At 39.2% G+C, this 21450-nt stretch overlaps 1 protein-coding gene across 2 annotated transcripts in view; it reads left to right on the forward strand.

Annotated features, from left to right (window-relative positions):
* Nucleotides 1-21450, forward strand: part of med14 (mediator complex subunit 14) — a 96067-nt gene that overhangs the window by 42609 nt on the left and 32008 nt on the right. For both annotated transcript variants that reach the window (XM_069889367.1, XM_069889368.1), the window contains exons 16-23: nucleotides 2159-2235; nucleotides 5874-6034; nucleotides 7556-7702; nucleotides 7790-7881; nucleotides 8060-8212; nucleotides 18438-18707; nucleotides 19200-19337; nucleotides 20916-21024. In XM_069889367.1, the coding sequence (XP_069745468.1) occupies nucleotides 2159-2235; nucleotides 5874-6034; nucleotides 7556-7702; nucleotides 7790-7881; nucleotides 8060-8212; nucleotides 18438-18707; nucleotides 19200-19337; nucleotides 20916-21024 (1147 nt within the window). The remainder of the gene's footprint in view (nucleotides 1-2158; nucleotides 2236-5873; nucleotides 6035-7555; nucleotides 7703-7789; nucleotides 7882-8059; nucleotides 8213-18437; nucleotides 18708-19199; nucleotides 19338-20915; nucleotides 21025-21450) is intronic.

A 21450-nucleotide genomic window follows, 5' to 3' on the forward strand; every position in this document is an offset into this window, starting at 1 on the left:
AAGAGAAAAATCCAAGTTCTCTTGACGAACCTCATTAAACAAATTCTCCAAACCAGGCAACATATTGGTAAATCTCCTCTACAATTTTACCTCACAGCTCTTGAACTCAATTCCCCAACTCCTGAAGGCCAGCATACAATAAGGCAACCTGTACGGTAACCTTAACATATCTACGGATCCACAGTGTTAAGAATCCTGCCATTAACTATCTACTCTGCCTTCAAGTTCAACCTTCCAAAATACCAAACTTCACACTTAGCCAGATTGAACTCCATCTGCCACTTGTCCACTCAACTCTGCATCCTGTCAATATGCTGTTATAACATATGAGAACCTTCTACAAGATCTACAACTTCTCCAACCTTTGTGTCATCTGCAAACCTACTGACCCACTTCTTCGTCCAGGTCATTTATAAAAATCACGAAGAGCAGGGGTCCCAGAACAGATCCTTCCAGAACTCCACTAGTCACTCACCTTCAGCCAGAATACATTCTATCTACTACTACCTTTGCTTTTTATAGGCAAGCCAATTCTGAATCCACCTAGCCAAGGTTCCATGGATCCCATGGCTCATGACAATTCTGAATGAGTCTACCATGGAGAACTTTGTCAAGTGCCTTACTAAAATCAACATGCACCACATCTACTGCCCTACCTTCATCAATTTTCTTTTGTCACTTCCTCAAAAAAGTCAATTAGGCTCGAGGCACAATCCGCCCCTCACAAAGCCATGCTGACCATTCCTGAAAAGACTATCCTTCTATAAATGGTTTTACACACTGTCCCTAAGAATAGGCAATATTTTGCCCACCACTAACACAAGACTCAGGATTTTTCCGTTAAGTTTTTTAAATAACAGGACTGCATCTGCCATTTTCCAGTACTTCCCCTGTAGCAAGATAAGAAGCAAAGATCATTGCCAAAGCAATGAGAGCTTCCTATATGACGCAAATTGAACCACCGGTCAGCATTCACACCCACGCTCAGCCCGGCCTAGGGCGCAAAGAAGTCTGGCACCAGCCCTGGAGGTGGGTGGGGGGAATGCGATGGACTGACGGCCGAGGGCAGTGGTTGGGGGGAAGTAGACATTGCAGGCTCAGAGTGAGGCATTTGCTTAAAGGGACTAAAATCAAAATGATTCAGTAATCTGGAAGATTCTAAACAATGCCAGATGTCTGGTCCCAGTGATCCTGGATAAAGGGTTTGGCACCTGTATTGAATTCCCTATTGCTACCACTCTCCTTTTCTCCCTCCTTCCCTTCTGAGCCATAGTGCCTGCATAGTGTCAAAGACCCAGTCATTGTGGCTTTTCTTTGGTATGTTGCGCCCCAACGGTATCCAAAGTGATATACTTTTTATTGAGGGGAATGGCCATAGGGGTACCCTGCGTGGCCCACTTGCTTGTTTTTGCTTTCCCTCTCCTGACAGTTACCCAGCTACCTACATCCCGCAGCTTTGGTATGACTGCCTCCTTGAAGCTCCTATCTTTGAGCTCCTCATTCTGTATGTGGTGAAGGTCATTGAACTGAAGCTCCAATTCCCTAACACAGACTGCAACGGGCTGCAATTCGATGCACCACATGCTGATGTAGTTGTCGGGGAGTTGACAACTGTCCCGGAATTCCCGCAGCTCACAAGATGAACACTCCAATATTTCTGTTGCCATTCTGACTATTCAACCTGGTTGTAAGATAAAGTCATAGAATAAATAATAATAAACTCTGACCAGAGTCTTACATTAGTTTCTGCCTCTTCTCGCTGAAGCTTCTTGAGCCAAAGCCTCAACTCATCACTCTATTTCTGGCCCGCTTACACTATTCCCACTCCCCCACAATGGCCACTCCACTGATATCTTTCACCTTCTTAAACTGTCCTGCTCTTACATACTTCCGCTCCATCTCTCATTCACTGGAAACAAAACTTACCAGCTCAGTACTTGCTTTCTTAAACTGTCCAACTCTCGTACACTCTCGCTCTAACTCTGGTTCACTTGTTCTGAAGTTTTATTTGGTCAATGTTCAGTATTGCATCTGTAAATCTATGTTAAAGATATCCCTGGTTTATTTGTTTAAAGGGGCCAAACCAATTGTTTCTGCTGCATTTATGTTTTCAAAATATAAATATTTGTGTTCTTTAGTGGATCCTTTTGTTTTAAAGCTTTCAGTCATGGAGATTCCTCACCAAGGAGTTCAAGTAGAAGGAGATAGCTGCAGTCATGCTATACGCATACTGAGGTAACTTATTTAAAAATCAGTTTTTTTCCTTTCAATCATTGATGAAATGAGGCATGTCACCTGCACTATATTACTTTAATTTGAGAGTATTTGCATTGTTAATCATTCAGTTGAATCAGTAGTATTGTGTATTCCTGCTGAACAATTCACTCATCAAGAAGATAAAACATGTATTTTTGTTTTTGTGGAGATTCTGTGCTTAAATAGGCAATAAAATTTAGGGGAGCAGTTGTTTAATCTGAGTCACAGTGTGAACATTCAGTTATGTATCTAGTTACAAATGTGTATGTATTTGAAAGATTTGAATTTTATCACATCTGATATTAGTCATTGGGCTTTTGGCAACTTTACCAAAAGTCAATGGAATTCTTTGGAGGGCTTGGTTGGATTCTTAGATGTAATAAGTACTGGTTGGTTGTCAGAATGCACTTTAAAAGGCTTATGGAATGGGAGTGCAACATCTCTAAGACATAATTAATAATGAACTATTCCATCAGTAAAGGTGATTTAATAGAATTCAATAAATGCATCCATGTGAAAATCAGCAACAATCCTCTTCAAATGTAGTTGGACACAAAACCAGCCATGTCGTTAATGCCAATAAAGTTAAAAGCACAACTGCTACCTTATCTTACCATGAAAGAGTCCAATGTGGTGTTGAAAATGGTCAAGGGAGAAAGAAGGTTGTTTATTATGGGGGACCACGACAATCATTCCTACAAAATGGCTGGCTACAATGTTATCAGAGCTCCGCAATAATCATGTAAGGATGGTTTTAATGAAAGCTTTGGCACGTGTGCATGACTGGTGACCATCAAGGTACATCAATATTGAACAAACAGTGAGAAGATGTTGCATCTGTCAGTAGATGCAACCCAAAGCACCTCAAGCTGAAGATAACACATTGTTTGAACAAATTTGGAAAACATATATGGAACATAACAGAGAGAGCTTGCCTCGAACCTGCAGTCCCTAAAATGATAAGAAGACAAAAGACTTGATTCAGTGTGTAAAGGTAGATGACCCATTTTTCTTGTTTATTTTCCTTTGTGTGAAGACATTGTTTTATGGTTTTATTGTGTTGTATATGTTGAATATTTATTGGTTTTGGAGGGGGGTGGGAAGGGGGGAAAATGCCACTGTGTATATTTAATGAGAAACGTTTGTACATATTTTGGTTGATATGGTTTACAGTGTGAAAAATAAAAAAATTATTATAAAAAAAAAAGCTGAAGATAACCCATGGAAATGGCCATCGCGACCATTGGCACAGGATTCACGTAGATTTCGCTGGTTCCTTTGTGGGAGAAAACTTCCTTATTGCTGTCGATGTACACTCTCTAAATGGCTAAATTAGTGTCACATATGAGAATAACAATGATTCAGGTGATTGAGAGGCTACGAAATATGTTCACGTCATATGGATTACCAAGAGAACTATGGTAGTCTCCAATAATGGGCCACAGTTTGTATCTGATGCTTTTAAAGTGTTCCTACGTAATAACAATATACGACACATCTTATCAACCCCCTACCACCCAAGCACGAATGGGAAAACCAAACGCTTTGTGTAAACCTTTTAAAAAGGCCATGAAAACAAAGAAATCCCTAAACATATCATGAAATCACAAACTAACTGATTTTCTAATAGCATATAGAAACACGCCAAACTCTACTACCAAGTGAACACCAGCAGAATTGCTGTTTGGGTGGGATTTAAGGACAAGACTTTCCACGGTGCACCTGATCATCAGCTTTTGCATAGAATAATTCACTTCTCCAAATAAACCAACCAGACCACTGGAGGTAGAACAACAAGTACTGGTACGTGGAGCCGTAGATCAGAGGCATGATTCTTAAATAAACTAAGTCCATGTTCTTATTCCATACTGGTGAGAACTAAAATATGGCAACGCCACATCGACCAGTTAAGAGTGGTGGATGATCCAGTGGCTATACCCACTGTGCACGACCCTGACGAGTTTCCATTGTGGGCTCATTCCAACATCAACGTTTCAGGAATATCTTCCGAAGATGATGCCCCTTTGATGTCGACTGCTCAGTAGAGCAGTCCTATACAACGTCCAAATGGGGCTCATCAAAGTCAAAGTTCACACTCCTTTCCACCAAATGAGGAGGTACTACCTAAAAAGGCAGCGTCCAGAGAAGTCACAAAATCTCCTGGTGGATTTTGCCTCGCCTAGAAGATGAAAAACGAAAATACATCCTCCAGAACGCCTGAGGGACTATGTACAGTGACTTGGCTGGTTAACATGTCATATTTACATTGTAGTATAATTGTAATTCACACTGTTAGTCCATGTGTACCTTGTAGTTTAGTATAAGTGGTGCCAATATGTTATTTTCATGAAGCATTTATTTTGTGGGGGGGGGGGGGAGGGGAGCAGGGAAATATTGTGAATATATGCCTGCATGCATATGACGTCATCACGTATACGAGCTGCGGGGAACCATTTTAGTTTAGCAAAAAAGAATGAATGAAGCTCAGTGTCTTTGTGTGCTGGTGTATTTTTATACCTAGTATTCACAATACCTTCAAGGTCATCGCACAAATTGATGGGATAGTTAAGGTCTATGGGATGCTGGGTTTCATTAATCAGTTCAAGAGTAGAGAGGTCATGTTGCAACTCCACAAATCTCTGGTGAGGTATTGTGTTCAGTTCTCGAAGGAGAGGAAACAATAGAGAGAGTGCAGCAGAGATTTACCAGCAGAGCTGAGACTTTTTTCTTTGGAGCATAGCAGGATGAGAGGAGACTTAATAGAGGTCTACAAGATTATGAGAGGTATTGGTGGACACCCAGCACCTATTTCCCAGTGCAGGAATACCAAACACCAGAGGGCATGAGTACAAAGTGAAGGGAGGTAAGTTTAGGGGAGACATCAGGGGTAAGTTTTTTAATGCAAGGAGTTGTGTATGCCTTCCCAGGGATGATGGTGGAGATTGAAACATTAGGGGAATTTAAGAGACTCTTACACAGGCACAAGGATGGAAGAAAAATAGAGGGTTATGGGGTAAAGAGAGTTTAGTATTTTTTTAAGGAATATATATGGGTCGGCATAACATCGAGGGCCTAAGAGCCTGTACTGTGCTGCCGTGTTTTATGTTCTAAATCTGAGTGCAAATTTTTGGGGGAAAATTATTCATCAGGGTGTGTTCTGTGAATATATTCTAACTGAATTCAGAAAGACTACTCTGTCCTGTGAGACTGAAATGGAAGGTTTTATGGATCTTTCTTGAATCTGGGAAAAGTCCAGCCCATGTTGAAGGCCATGATTGTTGTTTGGTTCTAACTAGAACAAGCTAGTTACTACAGTAAATTTATACCAATCTTTCATGTTGAAGTAAATAAGTAAAATTTTTCACAGACTGTTCAAATTTGCATATCTCCATAATTTCACTTCTTGATCTGTAAAATTGCACTCTCTTAGACTGTAACTATTTTGTTATCTAATAATAGCAAAGCAGCAGGTTAGCATTTTAAACTCAACCTCTTTGTTTTAGCTATTCTTCCCAACATTTATCTCCGCTATTTCCATTTTATAGCTGTTAACCTATACCTTGCACACACAAGTTTTCACTTTATATTTGAACTAAGAAGGTTTTTGTGTTTCCAAGGATTCCGATATGTACAAGCGTCAGTGAGGAGACACAGAAGGCCTTAGACCGATCTTTATTGGATTGTACCTTCCGATTGCAAGGAAGAAATAATCGGACATGGGTGGCAGAATTGGTGTTTGCCAATTGCCCTCTGAACAGTACGTCAGCCAAAGAGCAAGGTTAGATATACCTTCATTTTTCTTATTGGCATTATCTATGCTACATCCAAAATCACTGAATGAAAATGAGGTGTCTAGAATGGAGAGCTGTAAAATGTGCCTGTCAGGCTGAGCATGAAAAAAGGGAGGCAGGAGGAAAAAAAACAAAGAAGCTGAGCCAATATCATAGATTGATCACAGACAGAAACCAAGTTGCAGAATTTATTATTAAGTCCAGAAGGTTACAGTGTGCCCAGATGGAAGATGAGGTGCTATTCCTCAAGTTTGCATTGCACCTCATTGTAACAGAACATTACAAGCACATTGATGTGATGATCAAGAAGCAACAGTAATGCCTCTACTTTCTGTGATGACCAAGAAAGTTCATCATTCCTTGTGACAACAAAATTAATTGATTTGGAGTCTTTGAGTATCATTTCACAAACTTCATTTCACATGATATTTCATGGAGAGTAGGCAGCAGTTTCCACTGTTTACCAACTCCAAAATCTACTTCTACAAGAACGTCCATTTAAACAGAAATAAACAAGCTGTGACATAAAATAGGAGTACATCAGGGAATAAACCTGTTGAAAGACCTTTACTACAGTGTCAATCTCAATAAAATTTCTTCCACACCTTCTCCCTCAACAACATGTACTGGTGCACCATTGAAGGTATACGTGCAGGATGCACCATTGAGTTACACAGCTCAAGATCTGAAGACGGTGGTGAATGCAACTTATAATACAAACTTTCCTCCCCTCCCTGGATTCCACCTTCATCTCTGCTGCCTAGGAAAGGCAGCAATCATAGTAAAACACCTATTGCACCCTGGGAACACTCTCTTCTCCCTCCAAGAAGGCTCAAGAGTATGAAAGCATCCACCAGCAGACTTAAAGACAGTTTCTTTCCTCAGCCGTCAGACTCCTGAATGAACTCCATTACCATACTATCTTGCTGCCCCTGCTTGGTATGAATTGTAATTCTGTACACTCTAGCTGTGGTCTTTATACAGAACAGAATATAAAACATTACAGCATAGTACAGGCCCTTTGGCCAACCTATATTCTTTCTTCTTTGGCTTGGCTTCGCGGACGAAGAAACTACACCCTCCAGTTTGTTACTGGAACCAGAGGACTAAGCAGATAACAGAGTGAAGTGGGGTACACTGGACTCAAAATATTAAAATAATCAAGCTCCAATTCACAAATTCATTGTCTGTTGAAATGTAAAAGCATTTTGATGTAAAATTACTTGCATTTGCATCATTAATGGATTGCACATCATGTCCCTGCATTCTGAGTTTAATTTTACATTGCAACAAATATGTATTTTGGGAATCAAATTTTAAAATTTATCTTGCAGATTTTTCAGTATTTAGTCCCCAAAATGTTATTTTGAGAAACTTGAGCAACTAATATGTTCAATCACTATGATGTCAAGTATAAAGTTAATCACAACTGACATGAATATTTGACAGTTGTTGCTTTATATACTAATTTGCATAACTCCCAATGTAATGATTTCATTTGTCTTTAGGTTCAACGCGTCATGTCTATCTCACGTATGAAAGCTTGTTATCAGAACCTGTTGGAGGTCGTAAAGTGGTAGAGGCATTCCTCAATGAATGGAATAGCATAGCTAAACTCTATGATTGTGTACTAGACTTTGCACGTTCCTTGCCAGGTACTTGCCATAATTTAAAATATATTTGTGTATGAAGTTACAGTAACAGAAAATGAGAAGTAATCTTCCTAACAATTCATCTTTTAGAAATACCATCCCACCTTAATCACTTCTCAGAGATACGTGTCTATAATTATCGTAAACTTATCATATGTTACGGAACCACAAAGGGCAGCTCGGTAAGTACATTTAATTTGTCTGTTTTTGTCATAATCTTGTTAATTTGTATTAAACATTGTTTTAGCAATACAAAACATCAGTAAATCGTGTGCTTAAATGGTGAAATGTATATTTAAAGAACAAAAATGACATTGTGTGATGTGATTTTTAAGATGCTGCTTCTTTTTTGCATTTCAGATAACTATCCAGTGGAATCCCACACACCAGAGATTCCACATATCATTAGGAACAGTTGGCCCAAATTCTGGGTGTAGTAACTGCCACAACATCATTCTCCATCAGCTTCAGGAAATGTTCAACAAATCTCCAAATGTTGTACAGTTACTACAGGTACTTGCATAATTTATATATTTTTATCAAATATTATTGATATATACTTCAGATTTATAGGTGAGGAATTTTATTGGGGAATATGAGAAATTGTAAATCTAGCTGTTATTATCAACAATTAAAAGTTAATCAGATTCTTGTAGAATGAACAGTATAATACAATGAAAGTTGAGTGGTGCTTGCATTAGTAAATAGTCTGTTGTCGCAGAAATTAACTCAAAGACGGCGATCCCGAGGTTTGCTCCAGGAGTTTATTCGCATGATATGGAGAGCCTGTCAAAGCCTAAACTACAATCAGACCTCTAAATTTCAGCAGTTACATTTAAACAGTAGAAAGCAGTCAAGTTAGCATAATTTGGTTTTTTTTTTGAAAGATGAAAACCTGCAGGTGTTGTGATTGTAGTAAAAATATAGAATTGCTGGAGAAGCTCAACAGGTCTCGCAGCATCCATAATAGGTAAAGTTACATGTCCGATGCTTCTGGCCTGAATCCTTCCTCAAGGTATGAGTAAAAAGTAGACAGGCACCAGAGTTAAAAGGCCTGAGAGGAAAGGGCAGGCGGAGGAATACAGATCAGTTGTGCCAGATGGTGGCAGAGACAAGTATGAAATGGCATCCCTCAAAGGGATTTTGCAGTGGAGCTGCTCTCAAACTTTATGACCGTTTCTCTGCTGCTCTTAAGCTCTAGGACCATGTACTTGCTCAGACTCTCTTCCACAGTCATGTGTCCTTCCTGGCTACTTGTCTCCCCCAGTATCTGCTGTTGGTCTGTCTCTTCCTTCTTTGCCCCAGTCTCCTCTACATTGGAGATACTGGACATAGACTGGGAGATTGCTTTATTGAGCACCTCAGCTCTGTCCGCCACAATAGCGTGGATTTCCCAGTGGCCACCCATTTCAATTCTCCATCCCATTCCCTTGCCGAGATATTGTTCATGGTCTCATGCAATGCCAGACTGAGACCACCCACAAATTGGAGAAACAACACCTCATCTTCCGACTGGAGACTCTCCAAATGGATAGCATTAATATTGACCTCTGGCTTTCATTTAAAAACCCGTTCCCTCCTTCCCCCATCACCTTTCCCTATCTGTCGCTCCATTCCATCTCCTTTCGCACAAACATGATAAATTCTTGCCTCATCCCTTATCATATCCAATTAACACCTTTTGTTAGACTGGATTCCTTCCTTTTTTGAATATTTTATTTAACATTTTTCCATACATGTGATTAATAAAACATTTTACAAATCAATAAATATTTAAATTGAAGAGAATTTCATTCAAATCATGATGGATATAACCCCTCACCCCCCAAGAAAATGTTAAAAAAAGAAAAAATATATAGTAATGTAAAATAAAAAATAAAAGAAAGATAGTATCATGGATTGTTCAGTGTATTGCTCCCCAACTCTGGATTTGAACAGAGTTTATATGGCCAATTTAGGGAAGAAGGTAGACACAGGTCTTAAGAGGCTGGAAGAACATTTCTACGAATTTATACCTGGAATTTGCATATACAGGCTCCAAATTTGCAAAAAAATATAGCATTTATTTCTCAAATTATATGTAATTTTCTCTAAAGGAATTCAACTTTGAATTTCTGCATTCCATCTTCCCATACCCAAGTGTGAATCTGATTTCCTTGCTACTGCTAATGCTATTTTAACAAATTTCATTTGATATATTGATAACTTCAATTTAGGCCTTGTTCCTTCTATATTGCCGAATATTGCCACATAAATTTGAATTTAATGGAAATGCAGTACCTATAACTTTCTAAAAAGTTCCCTAAATCCACCCAAAAAGATCTTGCCTTGCAGCATGACCAAGTTGAATACAAAAAAAGTGCCAATCTCTTCACCACATCTAATACATTGATCTGAAAAATCTGATTTCATTCTATTCAATTTTTGAGATGTCAAATATAACTGATGTAAAAAAAATTGTACTCAACTAATCTATATCTTTAATTAATAATATTTGTGATACAATCTTAACAAAGATCTGACCATCATCACTCATCAAATATAATATTCAAAACTAACTCCCATTTCTGTCTAGATCTATGCACTCCTTGTTTAATAGTTCCTGTTTGCAATAAAGGCACATTGCAGAGGTAAATTTCTTAGTATTTCCTCTTCTAATCAGAATTTCCATCTCACTACATAAGGGTAGCCGCATCTCTGGATCTAACTTTTCCCTTAAAAATGCCTTCAATTGAATATATTCCTTAATTGTTCAAATGACATCAATTGACCTTGTTTATAACAATCTTTGATATTTTTAATACCCTTACTAAACCAAGTAATTTTTAAAAAAAGCAATTGACCTTTGAAAAAGATACAAGATGATTTTGAATAAAAGGTATCTTAGGCAATATTCTTCCTTTTTGTTTCAATTTTGTCATTTATCTTAACCCAAACAATAATCAAGTGTTTCAACAATGGTGTCTCTTTAGCACCAAATATTAATTTTGAATCATGTTTATATATAAATTCGTCTGCTTATCTCTCTCCTATTTTATCCAAATCTATTTTAACCCATGCTGGTTTTTCTATTCCTTCAAAAAAAAAGAAAAATCTCGTTTGAGCTGCTTGATAATAATTTTTAAAGTTAGGAAGCTGAAGGCTTCCCACTTCATATTTTCACCTTACTCTTTCTATAGAAACTCTTGACATTTTACCTTTCCAAAGACATTTCCTGACGTGTTTATTTAATTCTTGAAAGAAAACTTTTGTGGCAATAATATAGGTAGAGTTTGAAAAAGGTATTGAATTCTTGGGAATATATTCATCTTAATACAATTAATCCTTCCTATTAACTTCATAGATAAAGTATTCAATTTAAAAAAAATCTTCTTCAACGTTTTTGAGTAATGGCAAATAATTCAATTTGTATAAATTTTTTAAAATTATTATCTACACAAATGCCTAAATATTTAATCCCATCTTTTGGCCACTTAAATTGAGTATTCCTTTGACAATGACTATAGTCTTCTTCGATGAGAGACATAATCTCACTTTTATCCCAGTTTATTGTATAAACAGAAATCTTGCCATATTCTTCCAAATTAAAGTGTAATATTTGTAGGTTCTGTCAAGTATATTAAAACATCATCTGCAAATAAACTAATCTTATGGTCTTCTTGACCAACTTTAAACCCTTTAATTTCTAAATCATTTCTAAATACTTCTGCTAATGCCTCTATTAGCTAGTATAAACAAAGCTGGAGATAAAGGGCATCCTTGTCTACTTGATTTTGTAGCATGCGCTCTACCACTAAGTGTGGAAGGAAGACAAACACACAAGGAGTCGAAGACTGATTTATTGCACTGGTAGATCTGCTTATATTTACTCCTTGCTGCTGGGAGTGATGTCACGGCATTGCCGATCTCCAATTGGGCAGCGTTCCCACCGTTGCTTGCTGTTTTCTGCCATGTGGGTGGTCACCTGGAGCTAAGGTCATTGGCCTTCGCAGGGTCTGCACAGTCACCATGTTTTGGCCATTTTGTGTACTGGGTCACTCCCCCATTAGTGGCCTGCTACAGAACACCCACCTCCCACCCCACCCCCGGCCAAGAACCAGCGATTGGAGCGCTGTTCGGCACTTTTGATGGCCTACCTCTAAGATGCATGGGCTGTCGGGAGACTGGTTCGCTAATGTCCAGGTGTGCTGGTTTGAGGCGGTCGATCATGAAAGTCTCTTCCTTACCACCGATTCCAGCACAAGTTGACCCATTGTGTCTAATTACTTTATATGGCCGTTGCAGAGGCGTTCGGTGTGCCCCCTCCAAACGAAAATGTATTCACAGATCTCTAAATCTTTGAGTAATATAGGTTTTGGCAGAGACTGCACAGGTACTGAAGTGCCCAGTTTTTCCCTCTGCTTAGTCAGTGAGGCCATGGAGCCCTCCAGGTCCTTGGCAGCGACCAAGAACTCCCTGGGTCTTACCAGTGGTGCGTTGTATACCATCTTGGCTGCAGAGGTCTTGAAATCCTCTTTCAGCATAGTGCAAATCCCCAGGAGGACCCAGGGTAACTCAGTCAGCCCTTTGAGTCGAGCCATCAAGGTGGAGCCGCTCAACCAAACACATTGCCTGAGGGGGTAAGCTGTGATATGGTGGAGCTGGGTTCCCAGCAACTTGGCCAGCACCGCCCAGAGCCCTGAAGTGATCTGTGTACGTCTGTCGGAGGTCATATGCTCTGGGACTCCGAACCTTGACCCCCAGGTGTTAATCAATGCCCTGTGGCAGGTATTGGTGGTTGTATCAGCCAGTGGGACTGCCTCTAGCCACCTCTTGGAGGAGTCAATCATGGTGTGGAGATCACTCACTCTACGGGAGACCGGCAGCAGCCCTACAATGTCAATGTGGACGTGGCTGAGCCAATGTCGCGCTAGCTCAAAAGTCTGCAGGGAGGGCCTTGATGTGCGTCAGCACTTTGGCCATCTGGCACAGCATGCAGGTCTTTGCCCAACGACTGACTTGTTTCTGGAGACCATATCAGAAGAACCTACTGGCCACCATTTTAACAGAGGTCTTGATGGCTGGGTGTGCCAGGTTGTGCACTGCGACGAAGACTGGCCATCTCCACGCTGCCAGCACAGTGGGGCGGGGTTTGCCAGTGGAGACGCTGCAGATGAGCGTCTGGATGCCAGGACCAATGGCAACATCTCCAGCCTGAGGCCAGAAACTGCTCTTCTGCATGCTGGGATTTCAGGGTCCTCCTGGTGTGCCTTGACTAGGGCAGAATAGTCTATTCCCTGGGATAGGGCCTGGACAGACTTGATCTTGGGGCAGGACAGTGTGTCGGCCACCACATTGGCCTGACCTGCAATGTGCTGGATGTCCATGGTGAATTCAGACATGTATTAGAGATGTTGCTGCTTCCTGACTGAGCACAGGTCAGACACTTTTTGGAAGGCAAAAGTCAACGGTTTATAGTCTGCAGGGGTCATCTACTGCATCCAGTGCTCCTTTTGTGGTCTCCTGTACATCAGGGAGACTGGATGCTGAATTCCACCAGCATTTCTGTGTTTTGACTCAATCTTTTGTTTAAGTCTTTCTGGTTACTGTAGACACTTCCTTCTCAAAGACTTCTTATCTTGCTAATTGCAAGTTTAGACACCCTGCTTATTTCTGAAGGTTGCTCTCAGCTTGCATTCTTAGTTTTAAATTCAGCTTCCTTGTAAAAGTCAAGTAACCCATCCTGGACTAGGTAGTGTTAACTCTTTCTTCTACATCTATTAACAATTAATTGAAACTTGGGGAAGCGGCAGTTCCTGAGTAATAGAACTGGTTTTTTTAAATAACACAGATTCCATTGTGGGAAAAGCTTGAATCTTTCATTGCTGGCAATCATCTAATGTTCTTTCACAACCCTTTGACTCATTGTCATTTAGTCTCTGTCTGCTTCCCTTCAACTCATGAATATATGCAGCATTTACAAGAGAAGTGAAATATAAACATTTTCATGCAACATGTTAATGTTGCATTTTCTTACAGAAAGTTGTTACTGGAATACTAGTTTGTACAGACCACATTAAAAATCAATATATTTTGATAGCCTGTTGGGCATTTCCTTGTTTACCATTCCTTGTTTACATTGAATCAAGGACATACTGTTGGATTGGCCTGAACAGCAAGTCATTGATCGTTTCTGTGGTAACATGCCAGTTCATCTTCGGAGTTCAACCCAAGCTCCAGATCCAAACCTCCGATATGATCAGGAAGGCTTCAGTGCCCAAGGCTGTTTGATAGCCCTTTTTGCCCTTAGCACCCTCTTGATTCCTTGTTCCGATACCTGGCTCCCATTTGCCAATCTCCAGCAGCTCACAACCTGTGTGGGTCCTTCGACCACAAGTCACCCACCATTGTGAGTCCATGTCCTTTAACTGCTGAGCCCCTCACTGATCTGCTGCCATCCTTACTGTCCTATAGGGCCATCTCCCATGCTTCTCCTTCTCAATTGTGGGGGTGTTCTCCCCGTTTCTGGTGCCCTGAACCAGTTCACTGCTCCCCCAGGGTCTGCAACCCCTTGGGGTACACTGCCCAATAGCACAGGAGCCACCATTTTGGGCACAGACCCTGTAGCTGCAAGATTTTTTTTTAAAAAAACACAGTGTCTGCTCCTTTAACAGGGTGTTTGAAGCTTGTACAAACATCATCAGCATCAGGCGGTAGGACCCTGGGGTGCTGCACTGTGTCTCTACTCCCCACTCTCCTGGATCTGTACCAGCAGCAGTGTGGCCATTACAGCAGCTCCAGCAGAACTGCCATTTTTTTAAAACTACATCAATAATTCCATGGACTTAAATTTTTAGCCACTATTGAATATTGTTGAATGTTTTTTGATGTCCGTACAAATAACAAGCACTGATGTTCTGATGAAAGTTCATGAGCTCTTTCTCTTTCCATGTATACAGTCTTAAATACCAGTTAAACATATACTTTCACCTCATTTATCTTTTTTATCTTTTGATCTAAATCTTCTGGCACTTAACAGCTTTAAATATATTCATTCTCTTTTTATTCCTGTCAGGCAATCATCTATTCAGTATAGTAAAGTCTTCTTCTTTGGCTTGGCTTCGCGGACGAAGATTTATGGAGGGGGTAAAAGTCCACGTCAGCTGCAGGCTCGTTTGTGGCTGACAAGTCCGATGCGGGACAGGCAGACACGGTTGCAGCGGTTGCAGGGGAAAATTGGTTGGTTGGGCTTGGGTGTTGGGTTTTTCCTCCTTTGCCTTTTGTCAGTGAGGTGGGCTCTGCGGTCTTCTTCAAAGGAGGTTGCTGCCCGCCAAACTGTGAGGTGCCAAGATGCACGGTTTGAGGCGATGTCAGCCCACTGGCAGTGGTCAATGTGGCAGGCACCAAGAGATTTCTTTAGGCAGTCCTTGTACCTTTTCTTTGGTGCACCTCTGTCACGGTGGCCAGTGGAGAGCTCACCATATAACACGATCTGGAGACGTGACCCACCCAGCGCAGCTGGATCTTCAGCAGCGTGGACTCGATGCTGTCGACCTCTGCCATCTCGTGTACTTCGACGTTAGGGATGAAAGCGCTCCAATGAATGTTGAAGATGGAGCGGAGACAACGCTGGTGGAAGCGTTCTAGGAGCCGTAGGTGATGCCGGTAGAGGACCCATGATTCGGAGCCGAACAGGAGTGTGGGTATGACAACGGCTCTGTATATGCTTATCTTTGTAAAGTATACAAGATAAAACTACGTATCAACATTTTAGAGTATGGTGCCCAAATAATTTTACTTTTTTCATACGTACAATGAACTTTAGCTACATTGAATGAGGGAAGATGAACTGTTGTAATATGGCTTCCCCCTCTAGTACATGTCTGATAATATAATAATTGTTTGTAATAATTAGTGTACCGTAGCATTTGCACTATCCAGGCGTGGAGAAGATTGACATGCACACCAAAGCCTTGAAGTTGAGACTGGTTTATTGCACTGGCCGTCGCATTTATATGGTCCCCAGGCGTTGATGTCAGGGCCACGCATCATCGGAATGCCAGCCTGGGATTGGCTGGCATTTCCACCACAGTACCCAGTCTTCCCGCCATACGGGTGGTCACCTGGGACAACAGCCAGTGTCACCCCCAGGTCTGCATCTCCGTGCACAGGCTGCTACAGTACCTGTATTGTTGAAGTCTGATTGATGTAGGGAAGTGACTCACAATTCACCCTTTTTTTTAAAAAAGCATTTGTGTATGAGTGAAGGGAACTGGATGGAAGCAGTGCAGTGCAAAGAATAAAGACAATAAATACAGAAAATGTAATGCTTTATACTTATGATTGAACCAGAATAATGCTTAAATTTATTTTACAATATAGGCAAATGATTTGTGATGAGAAGTCCTTTTTCACTTAGTTGCAGTTATGTCATGTAACCACTGAGATTTAAAAATACCTAATTGGTAAATTTTTATTTGCGCAAGTACGAATAAGAAATGCATGTTTTGAAATGTTCCTCTCATTTATAAGGAATGGTACAGACTTGGTGTTAAAAATTTTAAAGATTTATTTGTTCAAAATAACTTTGCTTCTTTTGAACAATTGTCGGTTAAATTTAAGCTTTCTAATAGAAATTGTTTTAGATATTTGCAAGTTAGGAATTTTGTTCAGTCTAAATGGAATGCTTTTTCTTGAATCACAGATTCAAATATTCTTGATATACTTTTTGATCTACAATTTGTTCACAGCAGACTGAATTTATATTGATCTATTGAATTTAAGATTAGCCCCAATGGCTAAGATTAAAAATTATTGCAAGCGTAATCTTAATATTAACTTTTTCAGATAAGGATTCCACTCTTAGTTTGATCAGTGAATCTTAATTTTGTGCAAGGCATTGTTTATTACAATTTAAAGTGATACATAGAATACATATACAGGTACACAATCTTTTATCCAGAACCCTTGGGGGACAGTGTGTTTCGGATTTCGAAATCCCACCCAAATTGTGCTGCTGTATCCACCCCCATCCCTTCCAGTCGCCCTGCCGTCTCCCCAACCCCCCACCCCCCCCCCCCACCTCACCTGCCTGACTCGCTCTGCCGGCCGCTCGACTCGCACAGCTGGTCTCTTGCCTGCCCGATTCGCCCTGCCGGTCTCTCCCTGCTAGTCTCTCGTCCATCCAACTCACGCTGCCGCCTCTTTCCCCACTTGCCGGATTTTGGAGCTTTCTGGATTTTAGGTGGCCAGATAAATTCAAATTATCCTGTTTCTATGCAGATGTTGATCCATTTTGTGGAAAGTGTAAAAGTTTTTGAAGCCTCGCTGATTCATGCTTTTTGGGAGTGTCCTAAATTAGGTAGATATTGTCAGAATATTTTTTCATTCTTTGTCAATAATTTTTAAGATTAAATTAGATCCTTTCCCTTTAACTGTCCTGTTTGGGTTTTTCACATGAACTAGATAACCTTTTCTTGGCATTTCAAAAGTTTTAGCTTTTAGCATTTTGATAGCCAGATAAGCAGTTTTAATGAAATGGAAAGATGAACTCCCACTGACTCGTGCATAATGGTTACATGATGTAATGTCATATCTATGCTTAGAGCAAATTAGGTATAATATTAAAGATAAAAAGTTACAGTTTTGAAAAGGTACGGGGCCCATTTATAAAATGCTGTCATAATTGCCAGTTTTAGATGATTTGGATGCTCTAGTGCTGGTCCATCTGACTTGATCCACCGTTGTATTTTTCTTGTATCCTTGATTAGAGGGAGGGGTTAGGCTTGTATTAGTTTTAGGGCTTTTTTTCTTTTAGATAAATGGATTTATGGAGTTTAATTATGATTATCTTGGATAATATCCATTTTTTTCCAAATTTTATTGAGTTATAATGTGATTTGTTATAGTATTTAATTGATTTATACATATCTTTTTAATAGATAATCACATTTTATAATAAGGGATGGAATTTAAAATTTGTCTTAGCTTGCATTTATGTTATGTTATTATTTTGCCTTACTTTATTAATATCTTGTATATGGATTATTATGTTAAACTCAATAAAATATTTTAAAAGGAAAAGATGAAAATCAATCATGGGTTTTATTTTCTTCCATCTTAACTCAAATGGTTTTATTCCAAGTGTTCCCAAAGGGCTGTAGATGCTCCTATTGTTGTCCCCTCTACATCGGAGAGACTGGTGCTTACTGGGAGATTGCTTCGTTGAGCACCTGTCTGTTGCATGGCGTGGATCTCCCTGTGGCCACCCATTTCACTTCCCTGTCCCATTCCCTTGCTGATATGTCTGTCCATGACTCCTGCACTGCCATACTGAAACCACCTGCAAATTGGAGGAACAACACCTCATCTTCTGGCTGGTCACCCTCCAATGGGATGGCAATAACCTCAGCTCTCAGGTTTCCATTAAACCCCTGCCATCTTCAACCCCCTGAGTCCCTTCCTCTAGTTCAGCCTGCTCTTTGCTTATACCTTGAAGAAGGACCCGGGCCTGAAACGTCGATAATATATCTTTACCTCCAATGGGTGCTGCGAGACAGTATGAGTTCCTCCAGCATATACTGTTTGTTTTTGCATGAAAGTTAGGCTCATCTGGCTCAGATAATGAATTGACCCCAGGATTAATGAATTACAGAAATGCAGACACTGTATAAAATGGTGTGATTTTCTGTGCAAGTAAACAATTCATATTCTGTTTTTAATTTATGGAATAAAGACCATCTTTTTTTCTTTCCCACAGATATTGTATGATACACAAGCACCACTCAATGCCATCAATAAACTCCCAACAGTGCCAATGTTGGGACTTACACATAGAACAAATACAGTCTATCAGTGTTTCTCGATACTACCGCAGTCACCCACACATATCCGACTTGCTTTCCGTAACATGTACTGCATTGACATATACTGTCGAAGTCGTGGTGTTGTGGCTATCCGTGATGGAGCCTACAGTCTTTTTGACAACAGTAAGATAGTAGAAGGATTCCATCCAGCTCCAGGCTTAAAGGTCTGTCATCAATCAACTTGTTAAAGTGAAGTAAACAGTAACAATCTTTTTTTTATTTTATGTAGCATTTTATTGAATTGCATTACACTTGAATTTACCATCTATCTTGTATGAATTCTGAACAGACCACTTGCCTGTGCCTAAATATTGAATTAACTTGAATTATTTTTAATTGCATGTATGTATAAAATGAAACTTAAAAAGTAAAAAAAAAAACTGATTAACTTTTGATGGCCAAACTGGGCAGCAAAACTTGTGCCATATATATGATATAAAAATTCTGGATAATTTGTTAACCAATTATGAAATAATCCAGACAGCACTTTATTTAAAAAAAAATTAATAATATGGTATTGAAGAAAGATTATGGCAGCAACAAGAAACTTGTTATAAACTCAGTGTACATCAGTCTTAATTAATAATGACAATTCCTTGTGTTGCATTATACAGAATATGCAATAATTAATCCAATATATTTTGATCATCTTCCAGACCTTTTTGAACATGTTTGTAGACAGTACCCAAGATGCACGTAGACGATCAGTAAATGAAGATGATAACCCACCATCGCCTGTTGGTGGAGACATGATAGAATCATTAATGTCTCAACTTCAGTCTCAGTCACAACAGGTATGAATGTACAGTATTTTGAATCATAAAATATACTGGAGATAATTCTTGTTATTTCAAATGCCCTATTCCATCCTTTGTAGAGCAATCAAAACAAATACAGCTAATGCAGGAGAATGGTGACTTTTTATTAATTAATCAGCGATTATAAGGCTGTAGAGTTACTATTTTTAATTTGGATCTTCTCATATTTTTGCTTCCTCTCTTCCCTTCAGATTCTTTGAAGGAGAGATGGATTGAGATAATATTTGTAGATGGATCAATACTGATATTGAGCTCAAACTCCTGACATGAATACTGATGGATCCATTTAATAATTTTTTTTCACCCCTCAACATTATTCACTCACCAATTTTACAGGTTCCAGGAGTCCTTTAGTACATGGTTGCCTGACTATCATGTGGCAAATTGTCCCATTTTATTATTGCATTCTAACAATGAGCACTTCTTAAAGTGCAGATCTGGAATTGAACCTGAAATATTCTTGTATCACAGCTTTATTCATTGTGTCATTGGGAAACTAACTGCTCCCAGGATTCCTCCAGTTCTGTGTTTGGGTTATTCAATTGGATCAATGTTGGAATGTTTTGAAGGCTTATAATTGCACTTGCAATCTAACATTAAAATAAAGTGAGCATCAGCTGGGCAGGTGTTCTTGCCTCATGCATATATTCGTAGCTGACACTTCACCAGATTCTTTGTTACGTTCCATTGTGGGATTTTTTAATGGTTTGGATATTGAATTGAAATCATATCTATGCAGGTGAATGTAATAAATTCTATGGTGTTATTTAAAAATAAAACCAGGAAAATGTTTCAATATCCCTGGCAAGCATTTCTTCCGGGACACTAAAATTGATTAATTGTTCAAGCATCTCATTTGGTATTTGCAAATGGAATGTTCTATGCACTTAAGAGCAATGTTGGCAACACTTCAAAAGTAAATCATACCTTTTGAGATGTCCTGTACATGGAAAGAATTATATAAACGTGATCTTTAATTTCTGGTATATCTTTCTTTTTAAAATATTTTTATTGAGTTTAACATAGAAACATATATACAGAATTGACAATTGCATAATAATTCATTTGTATACGAGTAAACACACACAAAAAAGTAGATAAAACTACATCAATAATTGCTGAAAATACCTCAAAAACATTTCAATGAAATGATCTATACAACCATGTTAACCCATTTATTGAAATAATTTGTATAAAATAAAAATAAAAAAAACTAATCAAGAACAGGCAAAGAACCACCAGAACATACAGTAATTGTTAATTCCTACAATTATAAAAAAAATTCTAAGAATAGGCCCCACAATTTCATAAATTGGATTTCAGGAGATTTCTGGAGGGAATTATTCTTTCATTGCTATTAGTTTGTTTGCAGACAAATCACAAGTGTGCTTTAGGTTTTAGGTTTTTAAACCGCCAAAGTATTTGATAAAGGATGGGGAGGGTAAAGTTTGTTTTGGTATTAAACTAAGAATGGTGTAGGGCATTCAGTATTTAGGACAAACATATTACTTGCCTTTGTCTTGAAATGAAATGCATTATTCTTTGTTTCTGCAGTCTTTTGCAAAATCTGCTACCACAGTCACATACCCTCTGACATCGCCACCTACATCCTACCACAATACAGTGACGCCATCACAACAAATACTGCCAACACAATCACCTGGTGAGTGATCAGTACCATTTAATGTGTTGTAATCCCAAGTACAGAAGCTTGACTGTTTATGTCTTGTGGTCTCTATCACTCTTCAAAATTACTATTTTTTGCATTGTTTTTTGGAAATGATTTTGCCAAATTTTCATGAACTTTGGAAAGTCTTGAGAGCTGCAATGCCTGAGATAAATCACAAAAAATCCTCATGCACAAAATAGACTCAATTCCAACACAACTGCATAGGGAGAAATGTTGTCAGCTCTCTGGTGGATTAGGTGAATGAAAGCTTAAAGTTTTGGAATTGAGCAACCAAGAAACATAGGTATTTCAACTTGCTCCCCACAATTGTATTTTGATCTTTAAAGAAACATGGGCTCTGGATAATGGAAAGTTAGTCGATGTACTATACTTGGAAGGAAAAATAAAGGCTTGCGTTGC

This window comes from Narcine bancroftii, chromosome 7 (assembly GCF_036971445.1).
Source record: "Narcine bancroftii isolate sNarBan1 chromosome 7, sNarBan1.hap1, whole genome shotgun sequence".
NCBI classification, from domain to species: domain Eukaryota; kingdom Metazoa; phylum Chordata; class Chondrichthyes; order Torpediniformes; family Narcinidae; genus Narcine; species Narcine bancroftii.